The 20244-nt window shown below is 47.8% G+C and overlaps 1 protein-coding gene across 1 annotated transcript in view; it reads left to right on the forward strand.

The window, feature by feature from the left end:
- Positions 1–1164: 1164 nt before the first annotated feature.
- TREML4 (triggering receptor expressed on myeloid cells-like 4) overlaps positions 1165–20244 on the forward strand; it is a 21532-nt gene continuing 2452 nt past the window's right edge. Inside the window, 7 exon segments of the mRNA XM_012640805.1 lie at positions 1165–1536; positions 13392–13634; positions 13827–13872; positions 13875–14152; positions 14302–14396; positions 14595–14675; positions 15189–15251. Of these exon segments, the coding sequence (XP_012496259.1) occupies positions 1165–1536; positions 13392–13634; positions 13827–13872; positions 13875–14152; positions 14302–14396; positions 14595–14675; positions 15189–15251 (1178 nt within the window).

Here is a 20244-nt window from a genome sequence, read left to right on the forward strand (position 1 = left end):
TGGGAGAAGGAGGGTATGTGTTACCAACAGGAAAGGGAAAAGGGATGGCCCTGCCCTGGTCCCCCCGACCCAGCAGGGACTGGGCAAGGAAACGAGCTGGAGCTTCCTCTAGTGCATTTTGAAGTTGAAAAAATGAGCTGGAGTCAACCAAGCAATGCCGCAGCGCTGCGCTGGTGTGCTGGGAGATGTAAAGAGGTGTAAGGCAAAGCGCCACCATGGGACTGACCTTTCGGGAACCGTGCAGAGGAGCGTTAGCCGAGGAGAAGGGGAATAACGACAAAGGGCCAAGTAGCAACAAGACAACAAAACTGCTGTGGAAGCCACTCTAGCAAGGCTCAGAGGGGGAGTGTGGAAAAGAGGGCAAGAGTTCTGGAATCAGACAGAGCTGGGTTCAAATTCCATCTCTGCCACTTTCTCCATATGTGGCCTTGAGAAAGTCCTCAACCTCTATGAGGCCCAGTTTCCTCACTTATAAGTAGCACCCGCTCATAGGTATTTCTGTGTAAATAGTGCCTACTTCAGAGGGTTGTCCCAAGAGTCAGACAGAAGACAGAGGGAAAGCTCTTGGCTCAGTATTTAGGCATAATAACTGCTTAAAAAATTATGGCGGTGACGATGATGTAACCAGGTGCAGGGTGATCGTGGTATTGAGGGTGAAGAGGAGAAAGCAACGAGTGCAGCTGGAACGGTTCAGGTAGACTCCACTCTGGGACCAAGCGGGATGGGTATGGGTGGAGAGGAAGGAGGAGCATCATCCGCCAGACCCCAGGAGCCGATACAAAGGACTGTGTACCGGGAGGCAAGGGGCATGTCTGGGCCACCGCAGGTAGAGTAGAAAATGGGTGGTGAATCTGGCAAAATTCTTTTGTGCCTTTTTATTACGAACATTTTCCAAGCTACAAAATGTAGAAAGAATAGCCACCATCAACTCATCACCTAGATTCAAACATTCACCTGTGACCAATACGTTGCCTTATTCGCTCCATACGTGTGTGTATCTTGCTGGTGTACACACACACACACACACACACACACACACGTGAGCGCGCGATCAGGGAATCCTAAATCACTACTTCATGCTTGATGGAGCTATGAATACTCTTCATCTGTGGTCCTTTGTGGTGTGGTTTCAGCTGGGGGTACGGGGGTGACAGAAGAGGCGACATGTGCTCGGTGAAGCACCTGACCCTCCATTCTAGGATTGTGCGCTGCAGGCGAAGCCGAGCAGCACGTGTGCCACTGACAGGGAAGAACCTGACCAGGGTCTGTCCTTACGACATCATGAAACACGGCTCCGGCCTCAAGGCCTGGCAGCGCATGAGGGGCCAGGTCCCCCAGAGACTCTGGTGCTCAGAGACTAGAAATGAAGATCTAACCCAGGCCCAGGCCGTGAGGTACCTGCTGGAGGATTATCCCACCAAAGCCATAACCAGGGTGACGGTGACAGAGCTTCAGAGGCAGGACTTGGGGCTGAACCAGTGTGTGATCGACCTGTCTTCTCAGGACCTCATCGTCCCGTACCGTCCGACTCAGCTGGTACGGTGCACAGGTGAGCAGCTGTGAGAACCCCAACAGGGGAGGGTCACCTCAGGCACAGCCAATGGGCTGGGATCCCATCTCCCAGGAGGGGCCGCTTTGGAGAGAGAGCACAGAGTAATGAGGAAAGTTCCAGATCTGAAATCAGGGCACCTGGGTCTTCCACTCTGTTGCTTTGTGACCTTGAGAAAGTCATAGCTCGTCTCTGGGCCTCAGTTTTCTCACCTGTACGACAAGGAAGTTGAACTAGGTGATCTCAAAAGTCACCTTTCCTGTGGCAGAGAACCTGCTGGAGAAAGCAGTTAACTGAGTATGTACTGTGTGCCAAGCCTCGGATTTGTCAGTCTCCCCACTGTGGAACAAGTCCCACTGTCTCCGCTGTGCAAGGGAGACTCCAGGGGCTAAGTTATTCCCTGTGTCATTCTGCAGGTGAGTGGTACAGCCAGGATCCACAGACACCCATCTGATCATCCCTGATGAATTTGTGAGATGGTCCCTGATTGGCCAGTAGAAAGCTGTTCCCTTTCTCAAGGGATTTATTAATAAAAAGCAGTAGATGCAGAATAGATATCAGAGGGCAGAAGGAAGGGCATTTCACTGACCTCCAGTTGCTTGTGGTTGATGGGAGCACTGCCAGTTCCCCTCCTCCTTTGTTAACGCCTGTCTGCCCCTGCGGGGAGACGGAACGGGGACAGAGGAGCCCATGCTTTGCTTTTCTGGCAAAACGAGCCTCTCCTTTCAGGCCGGTGAGTTCGCGAGGCCTCTGTGACCACAGAGCGTGGCCCTCCTGCCACCTGAATGCGGGCTGACCTGAACATGTGAACGTCAGGGCAGAGCTGGGCTGAAGTTGAACTTCATGAGATCACAAATAGTTGACCAAGCAAAGGGACGGTGCCGTGGGCAGGACTGCAGGAACCCACTGAAGCCCTATGTTAGAAGAACAGAATCCCTCAGTCCTTGAGAAACATCCAGTGATATCAGTGAGCAACAGGCTGGTCACGAATCAATTACACAGCCAGTGGAGCTGGCCTCGGCTCAGGGACATTTTATTAGCCTGGTCTTGGTGCCCGTATGCTGTGGATGTACTAAAACCGCGAAGGCAAGGGCGGCCATTGCTGTGTAACAGAAGGTTCTGGATTCTCCATTCCTGTGTGCCCTGCACGTACTTAGTGATCTTGGACAAGTACTTCACCCTTTTTTCTAGGCCTCTGTCACTCCTGTCAGTGGGCTTCCCCACGGTGACATGCAATGGCTCCAACCTTTTCGTTTCCTGTGTCTTTACTGAGTTCGGAGAAATAACGGCCCTATATTTTACACTTGGCAACGGTGGCCCACTCCAGGTGCCAGGGGACGGCTCGGGCCCTCCGTCACTGGATTTTGGCCCAGTTCTTTAACCCAAGTCTTGATAAAGACAAGAAAAATGATTGAGAAAGACCAAGCCCGTGTTATTAAATGAGAGCTGTATCAAGTGGAATAAGGATAGACTAAACACAATTATTTTCATCAAACCACAAATAACACGCAGTGGTGTTTAAAACAGCACCGTCGTGTTCCTTTCTCTCCAGGAATTGGAGAAAACGTCAGGCTAATGCGGCCAAAGAAACAGCATCTGGTACAGATAATGCCCGCCTGAGGGAATTGTGGATCTTGCAGGAGGACCGCGACATAGTCCTCCGCACAGTGTGCCTGCGGTCCCCGCTGCTTTTTCAGTTAGGTTAGAACAGCAGAGGAGGAGGCGTCTTTCTGGGGTGGTAGTGGGGCCCCCTAGAGGACATTTCTGCCGCAGATTGTGGGGAATCGTTCTTTATTTTTTCCTCACTTTTCCAGGTGGGCTGGGCAGGGTGTGGCAGTGGCTGACGACAGAAAAAAACCTGCACAATGGGATGGTATTTGGAGGGGATGGATGTTGTCCACCCGACCCCACTGCGGGAAGTGGGGCTGGGAATGGGAATAGAGGGAGTCCAAGGTGGGCAGGGGAGGGGGCTCCCTGCCTGATGGACCAGCTCCATGACGGGTCAGAGCAAGAGCAGGAGGGCTGCTGGGGGCCCCGTGAGCAGGCCCGTGCGCTGTGGCGGGCCGGGTGCAGAAGGGTGCTGAGAGCTGAGCAATTAGGCCAGGCTCGCTCAATGAGTTCCTGGAGCCGACACCAGCAAGATATCACAGGCACACACAGGCAGAGAGCTCGGGAGCCCTGGGTCCTGGGCTGGCTCTGCCACTGTGTACTATGTCACCACGGCATTCCCTGTCTACCCTGCTGTTGGGAGGTTGGACTGGATGGTGTGGAGCACTCCTTCCACCTTTGACCTTGTGGGACCCTGTGACCCTTTCTCCCCTAGCCAGAGTGGAATGCCATGGTCATGACCTTGGGAGAGAGCTGCTCAGCCTATAGGAGAAGAAACGTTGTTCCAAACACCTGGGAGGTCCCTTTCTGGCTCAGATTAAGCCAGGAGGGTGTTCAGACAGCTGGGCGAGCCCAGAATGTGCTAACCCATCCTTCTCAAGCAGTCCGTGGGCACCCAGTAGGGACCTGGTCTCAATCAAGACCCTGAAGAGAATTTGTCTCTGCCAGAACATGGCACTTGCCAAACAGAACACACCCTAAAGGACCGTCTGGATTGAAAGTAAGCTGTGTCTGAGTGAGGGTTGCTGCACAGAGGCCAGGGCAAAGCAGAGGAATATTATGGGATGAGCTGGGGTCCTAAGTTCACGCCTCACTTGTGGACCCCAGAGAGCCAGGCTGGACCACATGGGGACTCTCTCCTGCTCTAGGCAGGCCCGGGGCATCCCGAACCTGAGCAGGCAGGACGCCCTTCACTTCTGTTGTATCTCTAACCCCTAACACAAGCCTTTCATGTTCCTGCCTTGAGGTAGCAAATGTCCCATCCACCAGTCCCAGAGGAAAGGAGCCAGAGATTGCAGAACCGAGATCATAAGGCTTACTATACCCCTGCTGACAAGGCATCACACCTAGAACACGCGCCCAGCCGTGCGTGAGGTCTGAGCATCAGCAGCCTCTTTCCTGGAGTTAAAGAACAGGACCAATAGATGTCCTTCCCTACAGAGCAGCTCTAAGGACCACATGAGCAGAGAGACACCCAGCGCTGGTGGCAGGGGTGGGGGCTGGAGGTGAGTGACAGAGGAAACTCCCTGGAGGAGGAGGAACTTTGAAGGTAGCAGAGGCCGTACAGAGTGTAGAAGAGCGTGGCATTCGTTCCGGGCCAGGGAGTGTGGGAGCAGGTGGTGGAGACACACACACAGAGTGTGTCCTCTACCAAGATGGGTGGTTTGGCTGAGTGGAGAGAGGAGATGGGTTAAAGCAGGACAATAAGTTCAGATTGCGGAGAGCCTTGAATGCCGAGTCAACAAGTGCTCTGTGTGCCATAGGCGATGGGGAGCGCTAAGGGCTTCCCCTGGTCCCCTTGGTGCAGAGTGAGGCACTCAGTGCAGACTTCCCCAGGAGCCATGTGCAGGATGAAGGGGGTGGGCAGGTATTAGAGGCAGGAGATCCGTCAGAGTCCTTTGGGGTAAGGGTGGGTTTGGGGCTCGCGGGAAAGGTGGAGGCCCCATCTTCCAAGGGTGCAAATCCCACTTGGCTGCTCCCAAGGCCGGGAAGCAGGGAGCAAGCTGGGCTTCAGAGCACAACATTTGGTAGACACCGCTGTGGACTCAGGAGGGTCAGACCTGGGGAACTGACGCTTGCCTTTGACCTTGCAGACCTGCCTGAGCTGCCTGTTGTTCTGAGCTTCGGATCGATCCTGAACAAAAGTCTGCTGTTCTTAGTCCTGTTTGGCCTTCTCTGGAAAGCCTGGGCCTTGGGTGAGTGGGGGCTGGGGCCGGGCTTGAGGGGGAAGTGCGTGAGGGGACAGGGGCAGCTGCCACAGGTGCTGGTGTAGAGGGACTGTCCCCTGGCACTCCCAGGGCCCGTTGTCCCCTGCCTTTTCCCCACGTCTGTTCTCAGGAGGTCTTTGGAGGGGCAGGGCCAGGATGCTGGAACACCGAATAGGGCTGGGCTGGGTTCCCCAGAGGGATCCCGGGCGTGGGAGGGGCAGGCGGAAGCTCCCGCCCTGCACCCCAGGTTTTCCTTCAGGGCAGGGGGGCAGACTCAAGCCTGGCTGGCTCGCCCGGATCCTGTCCAAGCACTGCCCGTTTCTCTCACTGCTTGGGTGCGGCAGCCTGCTGAGCCGTCCCCAGCACAAGGCAGACCCTGGGAACCAGCGGACTGTGGTCCTTGGGTGAAACCTATGCCAAGACCCACCGCTGTTCTGGAAGGTATAAGAACCTCGTTTTAGAGCAGTTGTAGGTTCACAGCAAATGAGGAAAAGTACAGGGAGTTCCCGTATACCTCCCTCCCTCGGCCTCCCCCACCGTCAGCACCCGGCCCCAGCTGGGGCATTTGTCAGAGTGGACGAGGCCGCAGTGACGCCTTGTCATCACCCGGAGCGCACACTCTCCATTAGGGCTCACCCTTGCTGTGGCACATTCCCTGCGTTTGGACAAACGTGTCATGACGTCATGGACTCACCACTGTGGCACCCTGCAGAGCAGCTTCCCTGCCCTCAGGTCCTCCGCGCTCCACCTGGGCATCCCCTGTGTCTGGTCAATTTTAAGTAGTAAAAAGTTTATTCCAAAATTTTGTTCAGTAATTAGTGCAGCAGAGAAAAGGCCCCATTTAAAATTCAAGCTCCTTCTTCAAATTCTGGATTTTGGCCCCTGAGAGGGACAGAGGGGACAGGCTGGCTTTTCTTTCTCCACCTCAGCTGCAGCTCGGGGGGTCTCGAGGTGGGGAGCAGGGGTGGGGAGAGGAGAAAGAGTCAGGAGAGATCTTGTGAGGGCCCGCGGGGTGCACGCTGGCCTGTCTCGGGGCACTGTTGTGGCTCCTCAGATCGCACCCCGCCTGTCACCTGCAGTCTCCTCCACAGCTGTCACATCTGTTTCTGCCTGGCTGGCTGCTCTCGACTCCTCCTTCCGTCTCTGTGCACGTGGCAGTTCACTTCCAGCTTCTTCCACTGTTTCTCCATCTCCTGGCAGCCCTTTAAGACAGGATCTAGGACAACCCACACCGCCTGCCTCGCATCCCTGCAGCCCAACATCTGGTTCGCGGGAAACACCCGCTTCCCTCACCCCCAAAAGTCATGGAGCCTCGTGGACCCCACACAGTCACCTGTCCTTCACTGCACCATCAGAACATCTAGCCATCTGCAGTCTCTGCCCGACACAGTCCCAGGCTGGAGTCAGACACCGGCTGTGTCTACCACAGGCAGGGACGCACCAAGCTCCCCGAGTTGTGACCTTCCTGCACCTCTCCTGGGGTTGAGGGAAGGGCAGGCATCCACACCCCTCTCCCTCCAGGGCCATAGCAGTTTGGAAAAATCCTCTTCCGATTTCCAAACTCCCCACAACTTTATACCCTGATGTAGGTGAGGGATTAGTTCAGGAAAAGGGTTTTTGTTGCTTTTTGCATGTGCTCCACACTGGTGTCCCGCCTCACACTGAGAGAGGACATCATTTTCTTGAGACTCACATCAATTAAGGTTCAGTTACAGACGACAAAATCCAACCTCCCTGTTTGTAGTAGGAAGAGACTTCACAAATAGAGTATTAAATGGTTACAGAATCACATGCTCTGCAGCTTCTGGCAATGACTCTCAAAGCCACACTGCAGGGTGGGACTACTAAGGGGCCACCGCTCCTGGCACAGTCAGGACTCTGAAGAATCAGGAAACTTCCCAAATCTAGAAATTGCCAGCACAGCCCTGGCTGCAGAACCACCCCGTCCCAATCACGGCCTGCCAGCATCGTGGGTGCCCCTCACTCTGCTCACTCAGTGCCACCTTTAAGTCGCATACAGATGTGTTTGATGGGGAGAGCTACAATCATCCGGAACCCTAGCTGCGAGCCAGCCTGAGAATAAGCCTGCACCTTTGCTGGAGGCTCCAGAGAGGGAGGTGGGGATGAGCATCTAGCTGGTTTACGGTACCTACCCAAACAACCTCGGCCACAGCTGAAATCAAAACAGTTCAAGTTTTAGAGTTTCATTCTTTCTTTCACTGTCGATGAAAGGCAAATGTGATTAAGTGAAAAATAACCATCGCTTTTTTGTTTTGCTATGCCATATAAGTTCTATTATCTTGGATAAAAGTTATATCAACAAATTCCCATTTGCCAAAAACGCCACATGGGACATGATGGGCTACATAACACATGGGAGGTGTAAAACAATACCGATGCACAGAAAACATACCTGTTGTTTCCTCTTTCAGAATTTATGGTACTTTTCTTTGATATTTCTGGGTATTTATCATAATAAAGTGATTCTTGTTACCATCAGTCTTCTTTAATGTATTCCTGCGAAACCTCCATGATCTCCAGATGTTCGGTGACACTGGGAAAATTCAGCTTCCACAGCAGTCACGTAAGTAAAAATAGTTGCAGTTTAACAATCTGTAAACTGAGAGTTTTCAAAACCTTGTGAAGTCGGCAATGATTATTTTTGGAACCAAAGGCAGGTCTTTTTGGACAGGGGCTAGTCTTCGAGGACCAGAGTCCTCTTTGGGGCTGGCAGGGAAGCAGCCCTTCCATTCCACTTTCTTTCCCTGCGTGGTTGTGTGGAGACCCTCACCCAGCACGACCGCTCACTTCATTGCATTCGTCCCAGTGAGACTCAGATGTCCTTGCTTGTCTCCTGCGTCCAGGCTTCCCCAGCCCAATCGTCCCTACTGCAGTTCGCAGGGAAAAGAGTATGACATTTGGCACTAGAAGGCCAGGCGGGGAATCCCATCCTGCCTCCTGCACACTGGGCACTTTTGGGTAAGTCAGTTCCTCTCTCAGGCTGGAACTCAGTCCTGTCATTCACGTTATAAAGGAACATCTACCTCCCCGATAGATGAGAGGGTCAGTTTTAAACAAAAATATGTGAACATGCTTTGTTTTTGTTCTAGCCTTTGCTTTCGTTTTGGTTTTTAAAAGATCTTCAAGTGTCCCAAACTAAGTTGACATACTTTTTATTTCATGGCCCACAGTCATCAAAGGAAATACTTTACCATTCATTTGGTTTAATGTGTTTTGAAATTTTTCCCACTTTCATCCCTAGCTCCACCCCTATCCTTCTCCCATAGGTGTCTTCTTAATAAATATATTTAATATATATCCTTTCAATGCACTTTCCATATATTTACTTACATGCATTTAGATTATTGAATATATATAGAATTGATTTTGTGTGCTTTATGTTTTTTTACACATTTCACTCCGTCGTATAAAGAAATCTGCAAATAAATTGAAAACTCAGCATTGTCTATTGTACTCTTTTCCTTGCGGCATCTCATTCTGGTTCTGTGACAGTGATTTTACAGCTCTGACGATTACAACTTACTGACAGACAAACAAATTCTGTTCTGCGTTCTTTTCCCTGCTCTGGAGGCAAAACAAACTCACGACTGGGTGCCTCCATGTACGATTCATTTCAACATTCCTTACTCCACATAAATTTTGACCTTTTTAATGGTTATAACATGTGTATGAGTATGAGTTATGGAGTATGGGTTAAATAAAATTTTTAACATGTGTTTATTTTGTCTATATGAGAGACATGATTTAAATCTCTTTGAAAATTGTAACTGTATTTTGTAAGTTTTCAGTCAATATTATACTTCTGAGACTATCTTTTGTTGCTATATATAAATCTAAGTCTTTGATTTTTTTTTGCTGGTATATAGGATTTCATATAATGTATGGAAAGTATTGGATTTTACTTTTCCATTCCCCCTAGTAATGGAAACCTAAACTGTTTTAACTCCTTACTACCCTAAAACAAACACATACATGCACACACACAAACACACACAGAAGAACAAAAAGGAAAAAGTTTAAAATAAGCATCTCCATTCATGTTCCTGAAGGGCCCATATCAAAATTTTTCTAGAGTACATGACCAATTGGCATAAATCAAAATAGGCGAAAGGAATAGAATAGAGGTTCAGGAACATTCCACACACGGACAGTCATGTGATTGCCCCCAGGTGCCTCTGCAATGCAGTGGGGAAAAAAAGGGTCTTTCCGCCATTCCGTGAAATGGTGACAACCCACTGGACACCCACATGGTGTAAAATAGGCGTTCACCTCTTTCTCACACCATACACAAACTCAATTCAAAATGGATTTTAGACCTAAATATGAAAGGTGAAAACAGTATAGCTTCTGGAAGGAAATATAAAAAACATGACCTTGGAGAAGGCAAGTATTTTCCAAAGAGAACACAAAGTACAGTAACCATAACAGAGCATCTGTCAGGAATTGGGACACTGGGTGCAGGATATCCACATGTTCATACCGCATAGAAGTTCCAGATTGTTCTCCAGAATGCTGGGCCATGTTGCATTCTTCCCAGCAGGGCTGGGGCTTCCCCCTTTCTGATGTTCTCACCAACTTGAGTGTTGTCTGCCTTTCATGTTCTTGCCAATCTGATGAGCCCAAAGTGACAGCTCCATGTCGTAAAATTAGTATCTCTCTGATAACTACCAAGACCAAACATCTATGGGCTTCTTGGGCAGGTGGATTTTTACTGTAGTGTATCCCCTATTTTTGACCATTTTCTGTTGGATTTCCTTGCTTCTGCTTGTTGATTTTTAATCACTCCGAGGTGAGTTTAGATATTTATCCATGGTCAGTTTTAAACATGACAAATATCTTCTCTCCTTCAGTCATTTGTGACTTGTCAAGCACACACAAGACAAGGCTGGGCCGAGGTCAAGGCCTGAGTGCTTTTGCTGGCAAAGACACAGACACCTTTAGATTCAAATAGTTTAATACTTATATAGACAATGAAAGGAAGATTGCCCAAAGCTGCCAGCTCCTTGTAGTTCTTGTCCCACACCCTCGAACAAAAGGGGATGGATAACTGCAAAATGGGTTATTGGTGATCTCACATGCTTCATATTGGTATTCCATATGCTTTAACAAATCTCTGCCTCTCCCCCCTTTTCCGCTGCCATTCCCAGCCGCTAGTAACCTCTGTTCTACTCTTTTCTTCTCTAAGATCAGCTTTTTTTAGCTTCCGCATATGAGTGAAAACATGCATTCTTTATCTTTCTGTCCCTGGCTTATTTCACTTTCCATAACGTCTTCCAAGATCATCCACGTAGCCACACATGACGGGATTTTATTCTCTTTCATGGCTGAATAGCATTCCATGGTGTATATATACCACATATTCTTTATCCATTCATCTGTTGTTGGGCACTTGGGTGGATTCCATATCTTGGCTCTATATCTGACATTCTTGAAAGAAATAGAAAAAACAATCTTAAAATTCATATGGAACCATAAAAGACCTCGAATAGTCAAAGCAATCCTGAGTGAAAAGAACAAACCTGGAGGCAGCATGCCATCAGATTTCAAACTATCATACAAAGCTATAGTGACCCAAACAACATGATACTGGCATAGAAACAGACACATAGACCAGTGAAACAGAATAGAGAAACAGGAAATTAATCCATATATCTACAGCCCACTGATTTTTGACAAAGACACCACCAGCAGGCATTCAGGAAAGGACAGTCTCTTCAACAAATGGTGCTGGCAAAACTGGACATCCATATGCAGAAAAGTGAAATGAGATCCCAATCTCTCACCCTATACAAAAACCAACTCAATGGATTGAAGAACTAAATGTAAGACCTGAAACTATAAAACTACAAGAAGAATACAGTTGAAACCCTTCAGGATATTGATCTGGAAAAAGATTTTCTGAATAAGACCTCAAAAGCACAGCCACAAAAGCAAAAATAAACAAATGGGATTACAACAAACTAAAACTTCTGCCCAGCAAAGGAAACAATCAACAAAGTGAAAAGACAACCTACAGAGTGGGAGAAAATATCCGCCAACTATTCGTCGGACGGGGGATGAATACCCACAATGTACCAGGAACTCAACTGTCTCAACAACTAAAAACCAAACAATCTGATTCAAAAATAGGCAAATGATCTGAACAGACATTTCTGAAAAGAATACATAAGAATGGCCAAGAAATGCATGAAAAACTGCTCGACATCGCTGATCATTAGAGAAATGCAAATCAAAACCACAGTAAGAGAACATCTCACCCCAGGTAGAATGGCTATTACAAAAAAGACAAAAAATAGCAAATGCTGGTGAGGATGAGGTGAAGAGGGAACTCTTCTACACTGTTGGTGGGAATGTAAACGAGTACAGCGTGGAGCTTCCTGAAAAAACTACAGATAGAACTACCATATGATCCAGCAACCCCACGACTGGGTATTTATGCGAAGGAAAGGAAATCAGTACACTGAAGGGGTATCTGCTCCCCCGTGTTTATTGCAGCACTAGTGATAATGGCCGAGACATCAGTGCACGTGTCCAACAACAGATGAATAGATAAAGAAAATGTGGTGTATATATACCACGGAATGCTATTGGGCCATAAAAGAGAAGAAAATCCCGTCACGTGTGGCAACGTGGATGAGCCTGGAGGACGCTATGGAGAGTGAAATAAACCAGGAACAGAAAGTTAAACACCGCATGTTCTCACTCATATGCGGAAGCTAAAATAGCTGATCTCAGAGAAGAAAAGAGTAGAAAAGAGGTTGCCAGCGGCTGGGAATGGCAGTGGAAAAGCGGGGAGAGGCAAGGATTTGTTAAAGCATACAAAATTACAGCTAGGTAAGAGGAGTGCGTTCTAGTGTTCTAGAGCACTGTAGGATGACTATAGTTAACAATAATGTGTTACATATTTTCAAACAGCTAGAAGAGAGGATATTGAATGTTCACAACCCAAAGAAATGATAAATGTTTTAGATAAGAGATATGCTAATCACCCTGATCCGGTCACTGGACATCGTATGTATCAAAACTTCACTATGTGCCCCATAAATATGTACAATTATGTATCAGTTACAAAAACCAATAAAAACGTAAAGCAAATTAATGAAAATTACATGCAAAATAAAAATTCCATCCCTCAGTCACTCTCACCGCACATGGTGTGTTCAACTAGCACATGCGGGCAGTGGACACCGTGTGGGACGGGAAACACAACGTCCCCCGAGGACGATGCTCCTGTGCAGATCCTGCCCCGCACAGCTGTCAGCAGCAAAGTACTCAGCTCTTTGTTATGCATTTAACTTCTCATTAACACAGATTAAGACACTTTACCCCACAATGTGCTTTTATATCTGAGTGGTTTGGTTGATACTTTCCATTTAATTAAAGCAGTTTTTCCTCTGAAAGGGAAAAAAAAATCACATTTTTTCTTTTCAAGTTTTTTCTGAAAAAAGAGTTTGTACTCTTTTTGGTCCCCCCCCCCGTCCTTTTGCCCTTTCCCCTCTGAACCTCCCCCACAGCGCCCTGTCCTCGAGTCTGCAAGCGCAGTGTATCTGAGTGCATGGCGGGCGGTGACTGTGGGGGGAGGGTAGAATGTCCTCTTAGGTTCATCACCCGAGGGCCTGTGAATTAAAACTAACAAAGAGAGACCAATCGGAGAAAAGGCATACAATTTTTATTATTTAACTGCATAGCAGTTCACAGGAAAGAAATGAAATTTCAATAAGCAGTTAGAATCAGGGGCCCTGACCCTGACCACTCCTAGGGAGTGCATAGAGAGAAAGAAAAGAGGAACGGCCCCACGTTTCCCGGGTTTATTCTCGAACATTCTCAGAGCTCCTCCAGCAAGAGCGAGGGAGCAGGATGGGCTGGAATGTGTGGAGCGGCAGAGGTGGGGAAAAATTGGGCAAAAGGGATCTGAGCACCTGGGGCAGGGCTGGGGTGCCAAGGCCCAGAGACCGACCCTGTAGCTGGTGGCCCCAGTCCAGGCCTGGCTGCCTCTCTTTCCCCAGCCTGCAGAGCCCGCCCCCTGGGCCACCCACTTCCCCAACCAAGGCGTTGACCTTGTCCAGATCTTCCAGCCCAGAGACTCTGGGAAGCTGGGGTGGAGTCAGACTCAGCTTCTGATTCCCTCCCTGCTGAGGGCTCCCCATTTTCTCTTCTTCACCACTGTCAGAAACAGCTTGGGAGTGACATGGCCTCGGGGGACCCACACCTGCTGCTGCTGCCTGTGCTGCTGGTGCTCCTGGCCTCGGGTGCCATGGAGTGGTAGCGGGCAGGGGGATGAAGCTGAGGGTGGCTGCAGAGCAGGGTGGCTTTGGGGGCCACGTTCTGGGTGTTGGCATTGCACAGTGTTCCCTCTGCCCTTTCTCTAGCCCTGTGAGAGAAAGTTTGGGTCCTGCCAGGGCTCTGACCTGGGGTTTTGTTACCCAGGTTCCCGGGGAAAGTCACCTGTGCCTGAGGAACTTCACCAAGTGCCTGGACACTCTCTGTGTGATGCAAGTACTCGCCCAAGAGAGGGCCCTATCAGCCCAACGCCTGGTGTCAGCAGACGGATCCAGATTCGTGTACCATAGTAGTCTCCAGTTCCAAGCCCCGCACAGCAGCTCAGAACTCTCGACGCACCATCTGGGACGAGCCCGACGCTGGCTTCTTCAACGTCACCGTGATTCAGCTGGAGGAGATGAACTCAGGGATGTCCTGGCATGGAACTGACAACTCTTCCCACAAGGTGATGACTGTTCTCAGAAAATTAGACTGGTGGTGTCTCCAGGTGAGCTTTTCTTAAGGAAATATCCCTGCAACCCCCCCGGGACCTGAAGGAATTGTCCCTCACACCCCACAGCTCCCCATGTCTCTACCACCCTGATGCTGCCATGTATTCTGCTCTGATCTGAGGGGAGTGAGGACCCCTGTCCCCAGAGACGGGCTCTCACATCTGTTCCGCCCTGCCGATCCTGGCCCCAACTGCTGGGAAGATACACCCAGAGGTCCCCGGACAGTTTCACTGACCCTCGGTCTGTGTCTTTCTCACACCGGCACACCTACAACTCTTCATTTTCTCACACAAACACACACACACATGCCCCAACAGCTCCTGTGTGCACATGTTAGGCGTGGGTCACTCCTGCCCTAAGGGATCCTGAGGGACTGGCTCTGGGCCCCCTACTTTCGATCTCTGGAGCCCGACCCCACTCTCTCTTCCTGGCCCCCAGATGGTTGTTTTCTACTTTTTTTTCCTGTTTGGCCCCCACCACTTCTCCTGTGTGGACCCTCACCTGGCTCCCAACAAGGACAGATAGGTTTTGGGTCTCAGTCGGGGAGGAAGGAGGGCTGGCCAGGCAACTTGGGGTTCCCCACATTCAGGAAGGAGAAACCAGGGTGGCCTTCCTCTGGGGATCGATCCCTGGGGCGTGGGCTGGTGGGAAGCTACATTCAGGGCTTGCGGGGCTGAAGACTCTGGGAGATAAACATGCCTATCTGAGCTGATTGGGAGCTAGCCATGTGGTACCATGATGGGCTGGGTGTGCCGAGAGGCAAGGCTGTGTGGGAGGAAGCACAACTGTGTATCCCAGCCCAGCCGCTCACTTCCTGCTGGCACGGACAGAGCCTCCTCCCCTCTGGCCCCAGCACCAGGCTTGAATTCAGCTGGTTATAAAGATCAGATCTCAGGCCTCAAGTCCCCCTGGCCTCTGGGACCCTAATGAGTGGGTTCTGTCCCCTCCCCACTTCCTTTCTGGGTTTTGGGACCCAGTTCCATTCTCTATTTGGGTCCCCTGCACAGCCACTGTCTTCTTTGTGTCCTCCTTAGTTCTGATCATTTCCCCAGAGGGGACCTCTGGCCGTCCTTCTGTCAATGGCTCTGAGACCAGGTAGGTCGGGGGTTTCACCGGGAGGGAGGTCCTGGGAAGGGATGGCCAGATGGCTCGTGCAGCCTCAGAACCAGGGATGGGGCCCCAGGGATCTTTCCAGGGTGGCTGGAGCACAGGGTACTGTGGAGGAGCCCCCAGGCTCAGGCTCAACCTTGGGTAGGGAGGAATGGGCAGGAGGATGCAGGCTACTAAGTCTGGAGGAACTATAGAAAAGACACTGAAACATGGATTTCTGCAACAAGACAAAACGGAGCCACAGCGTGTGGGAACTGGCGGCTGTGCTGGTGAGTGTTGAAGGTGGGTGCGGAGAGTGACTACAGCCTGGGCACACGGTGTCTGAGACGTCCGCCAGAAAAAGGTGACGGGAATACTTTTCTGCTTCTATGCTTGCAGTCATGAGTTTTGAGGCCATCATGGCCTCCTCTTCACCGGAGAAACAGGGAGCAGTAGCCTAGGTCACAGGTGCTCTGGGGACCGTGAGGCACAGCAAGAGCTCTGAGGGGCTGATGGACACAGACGATCGCCTGCCCGTGCGCGTTTGCCCCTGAGGCGCTCCCGCTCCAAACTGCCAGGCAGGGACATTACAGAGTGCAGAGTCTCTCCCAGTGAGTTCAGGGTGAAATCCTAGCCAGAGATGAGGGTGGCAGCCAGTGGGGGTCTCTGGGGCCCCGTGCCCTGGGGCCGAGCCCTCCCACTTCCCACAATCACCAGGCGGGGCATTCAGGCTTCACTTCTTCCCCTCACCACACTGGGTGTCCGATCGCCCCCGGGAAACCTGAATTCACAAGCCAACGTGACTGCGAACTGCGACCTTGACAGAATGTCAGCACACCACGGAACAGAACCCTGTGAGCGCAGCTGCGCGAGCTGATGGTGCAGGAATCGCAAGGAAACAGGCTCCATCTAGCTAAGGGGTGAGGAGGACATAAAGTCGGCACGCGGATCAGGAAGAACCATTACAAAGAGCTGGATGGTAACACCAGACGGGAAATACATCGCAGACGACCACAGATGCGGTCAGTACAGGACAGTGTGGCTGGAGGGTGGGCTGGAGGAAGGGTGAGGACCTCTCACAGACGGCTCCTGGAAAGGATGGGAGACTGAAAAGGCCGAAGTTAGGAGGCGTGAAGGACAAAAGCAGATGCACTCACATATGGGTTTTCAGAAGCCCTGTAGGAGAGACAAAAGGGATAGGAAGAAATATTTGAAGAAAGAATCTAGGTACATTTTTCAGAATTGTAGAATAAGGAAAGACCTCAAGATTGAAGAAGAATTGTAGAAAAAGGAAAGACCTCAAGATTGAAGAGACTCATACCTTGGCAAGAGGAGAAAACAGGAAACATGCAGAGACAGACCGACAGACAGACAGACCCACACTCTCTCTCTCACACACTCTCTCTCACTCTAGAACCGCTATGTGAAACGTGAAACCATGAAAAACAGAGAAACAATTTTTTTTTTTTGTTTTTGTTTTTGTTTTGAGACAGAGTCTCACTCTTTTGCCCAGGCTAGAGTGAGTGCCGTGGCATCAGCCCAGCCCACAGCAACCTCAAACTCCTGGGCTCAAGCGATCCCTCTGCCTCAGCCTCCCGAGGAGCTGGGACTACAGGCATGTGCCACCATGCCCGGCTAATTTTTTCTATATATATATATTTTTAGTTGTCCAGCTAATTTCTTTCTATTTTTTAGTAGAGACGGGGTCTCGCTCTTGCTCAGGCTGGTCTCGAACTCCTGAGCTTAAGCGATCCTCCCGCCTCGGCCTCCCAGAGTGCTAGGATTACAGGCGTGAGCCACAGCGCCGGGCCGCAGAGAAACAATTTTGAAGGCTTTCAGATCACCTACAGAGAAACAAGAATTGAATTACATCGGACTCCTTAAGAGGAACACTGGATGCAAGAAGACAACTGAGGGATATTTCTCAAGTATTACAGAAAAGAAGTTTGTAGGTAGGATTTTCATCTGTCCAAGTTGTTGTTCCAGCATGATACCTTTGGACTTCTCAGGCCTCAGCAGGTTTGCCGCTTGCAAAGATTCCCATGACAAATGCTCCTGCAGGAAGGACTCGGTTAAGATGAGCAACAAATCCTGGAGACGCTGCAGGAGGTGAGGAAGTAGGTGTGGCCAAGTGCTTTGGTAAAGTATATTTTTTTCTTTTTCATTAGAAAAAAAAAAACAGCTAGCAGTAAAGTGAAGAAAAACACAAAATATATCCACGATCATGGGAAAATAACACTGTAGAAAATCCAGGCAATGACAACGGGGCAGGACGAGGAGAGAGCAGAGGCCCATGAAAGGTTGGTTATGTACTTGTCTCACGAGAGACAACATGTAGACGTTGGTAAGTTCAGTGTAGCAAAGGGAGTAATCAATATAGATGTGTCTTCAAGTTAAGTAAATAAAATGTAGACCCTTTCAACCAGCAAAATGCAACTCTATCCAAAGGAAAATAGGAAGAGAGTTTTTAAAAAGTAAAGCAGGGTAAATGGAAAAAATGAAATTCAAAGGCAGAAATAAGTCCTAGTATAAAAGTATTTCCAATAAATCTAAGTGGATTAAATGCAGAAAATGACAGAGACTCTCTGAGTTTGTAATGATTCCAAGAATATATTGCCTACAAGAGATACACATAGAAAAAGATTTTAAATGGTTAAGAAAACAGTTAGAAAAATATAGCTGCTAATATGAAACAAACTAAACAGTTGTGGCTCTCTTAGTATTTAACAAAATAGAACTTAAGGTAAAATATCATGAGACAAAGATATATGATATATACTGATGAAAGGCAGACTTGAATATGAAAATACAGCCATCATAAACATAGTGTGCCTAAATATTTCACCATAAAATATACCAGGCAACATTATCAGAAACGCAAGGAGAAGTAAATCATTGTCACATGTATTTGGAGTCACATCCCTCTCAGGGGATCAGAGACCAAAGTGGCAAAAACCAAACAGAGGAGCCAACATTCTAAACCAGATTGCCAGGATATTCCAGGTATCGTACCACTGTATAAATTTTACAAATATGTTATATACATTATGATGTATATTTATAAGAATATATGATAAGTATAAATTAAACTTTTCAGTAAATACTAGTTTCGAAGACATAAAATATGTATTTACATAGTTCAAAATGTTTTCATCTATATAAATGTATTGTGAATATTTTATAAAATACTCTAGTTATAAATATATATTAACTGTGTATACATACACACACATACAAATAACCCTCTACATGAATAAAAGCAGATAATATATATTCTTTCAAACACGTGCAATGTATGTACAAAAGCAGCCCTTGTATGGGGACATGAAAGAAGGCTAAAGAAATCCCAAAGAATCACTACGGCACAGAACACACTCTGCAACTTAATGCAAGGAAATTGGGAATGGACAAGAGACGTGAGAATAAAATAGCACGTTTTGAAACTTAATAATATTTATTAATATATTCTTATATGAATTATTATATATAGTAAAATATGTTTTAATAATTTAAATACTGCATATCAAAATTTATGAGGCATAAATTTATGAGGCTAATATTAACAGAGCCAGCTAATAGCTGGGAACGCATTTCTTGGAAAACGTAAGCGGGTAAAAATGAACGAGCTAAGCACTGAGCTCAGGAAGGTGGGAAGGGGCAGCAGAGCAAGCCCAAGGAAACGTAGAGGAGGAAAATCATTATGGTGAGGGCTAAAATAAATTAAATGAATTTTAAAAATGGAGAGCAAGGAAGCTGATAATTCATTCTTTGAAAGTTTAATAAAATAGATATACATTTGTCAAGACAAGACGAAAGAAGACATAAAGAACCAATTGAAGAATGAGAGGAAAATAAGAACACTCATTCTACAAAGATTTTTTAATAAATAAATCCTGAGCAAAATCTTGCTTGAAATTCTAGAAGTGGACAACTTCCTAAAAACGTATAAAAGTCAAGATTAGCACAAGAAAAAATAGATTTGAATAGATTAATACATATGAAAGAAATCAAAATGATCAATAAAGACCCATTCTCGCAGGAAATTCACAGGCTCAGGGGGATTTACGGGTATCAGCAGTCTTTTAAGAAACATTTGATTCATAGTTTACACAAGGTGTTGCAGAAAATACAAAGCAGCAAAAGCTGGATAAGGGGCAGGGGTGGGAAAAAAAAGAAGCAAAAGCTGCCGGCCTCATCCGACAGGGCCAGTGTCCTCAACGTCTCAAAAGCAGTTAAGACAATACAAGAAAATTAAATGATAGGTTCACTTCCCCACTGAATTCAACAGTGTATTTAAAAAGAGTGTATTATGATCGGACAGAATTTTATCCCAGAATTGAAAGGCTTGTTCAACTTTAGAAACTCCATTAATGTAAATGAAACAAAATACTAAACTGCAGGAAAACTGAAAGTCAGCTAATGCAGAAAAAGCTTTCGGGAAGGTTCAAAACATCTATAATCTAAGAAACTAAGAAAAAGCTCTTAATGAAATAGAAATAGGAAGATATAACTTGCTAATGATTGCATACCAATGACTATCATGAATATTACTGAGTGGAGAAAGTATAAATTCAAACCAAGGGTTTCCCCAGCTATCACTAATGCTAAATATAGTATCAGAGGTCTTGGCCAATGCTAGAAGAAAAGGAGAACAGGTAGGGGAAAGAGAAAATTAGATGAGAAGAGGGAAAACTCACCATTTTCAGATGATGGGATCATCTAGCTGGAAAGAAACAGGCTGAAACAACAAATTATTGGATCTTACGAGAGAGTTTATCGAGCCTGCCAGGTACAAGATCCAATGACAAATATCAAAAGTGGTTCTCTATCGGGAATAATCATGTAGAAAAATCTAATCAAAATAAGATACTATTTATTACAACAACAAAATCTATAAAGTTTCTAAGAAGAATTAGTTCAAGACCTCTTTGGAGAAACTTTTAAAATGCTAAGAAATGGGAGGCCGAGGTGGGAGGATTGTTTGAGCTCAGGAGTTTGA

Source organism: Propithecus coquereli, unplaced genomic scaffold, assembly GCF_000956105.1.
Source record: "Propithecus coquereli isolate 6110/MARCELLA unplaced genomic scaffold, Pcoq_1.0 Scaffold158, whole genome shotgun sequence".
NCBI classification, from domain to species: domain Eukaryota; kingdom Metazoa; phylum Chordata; class Mammalia; order Primates; family Indriidae; genus Propithecus; species Propithecus coquereli.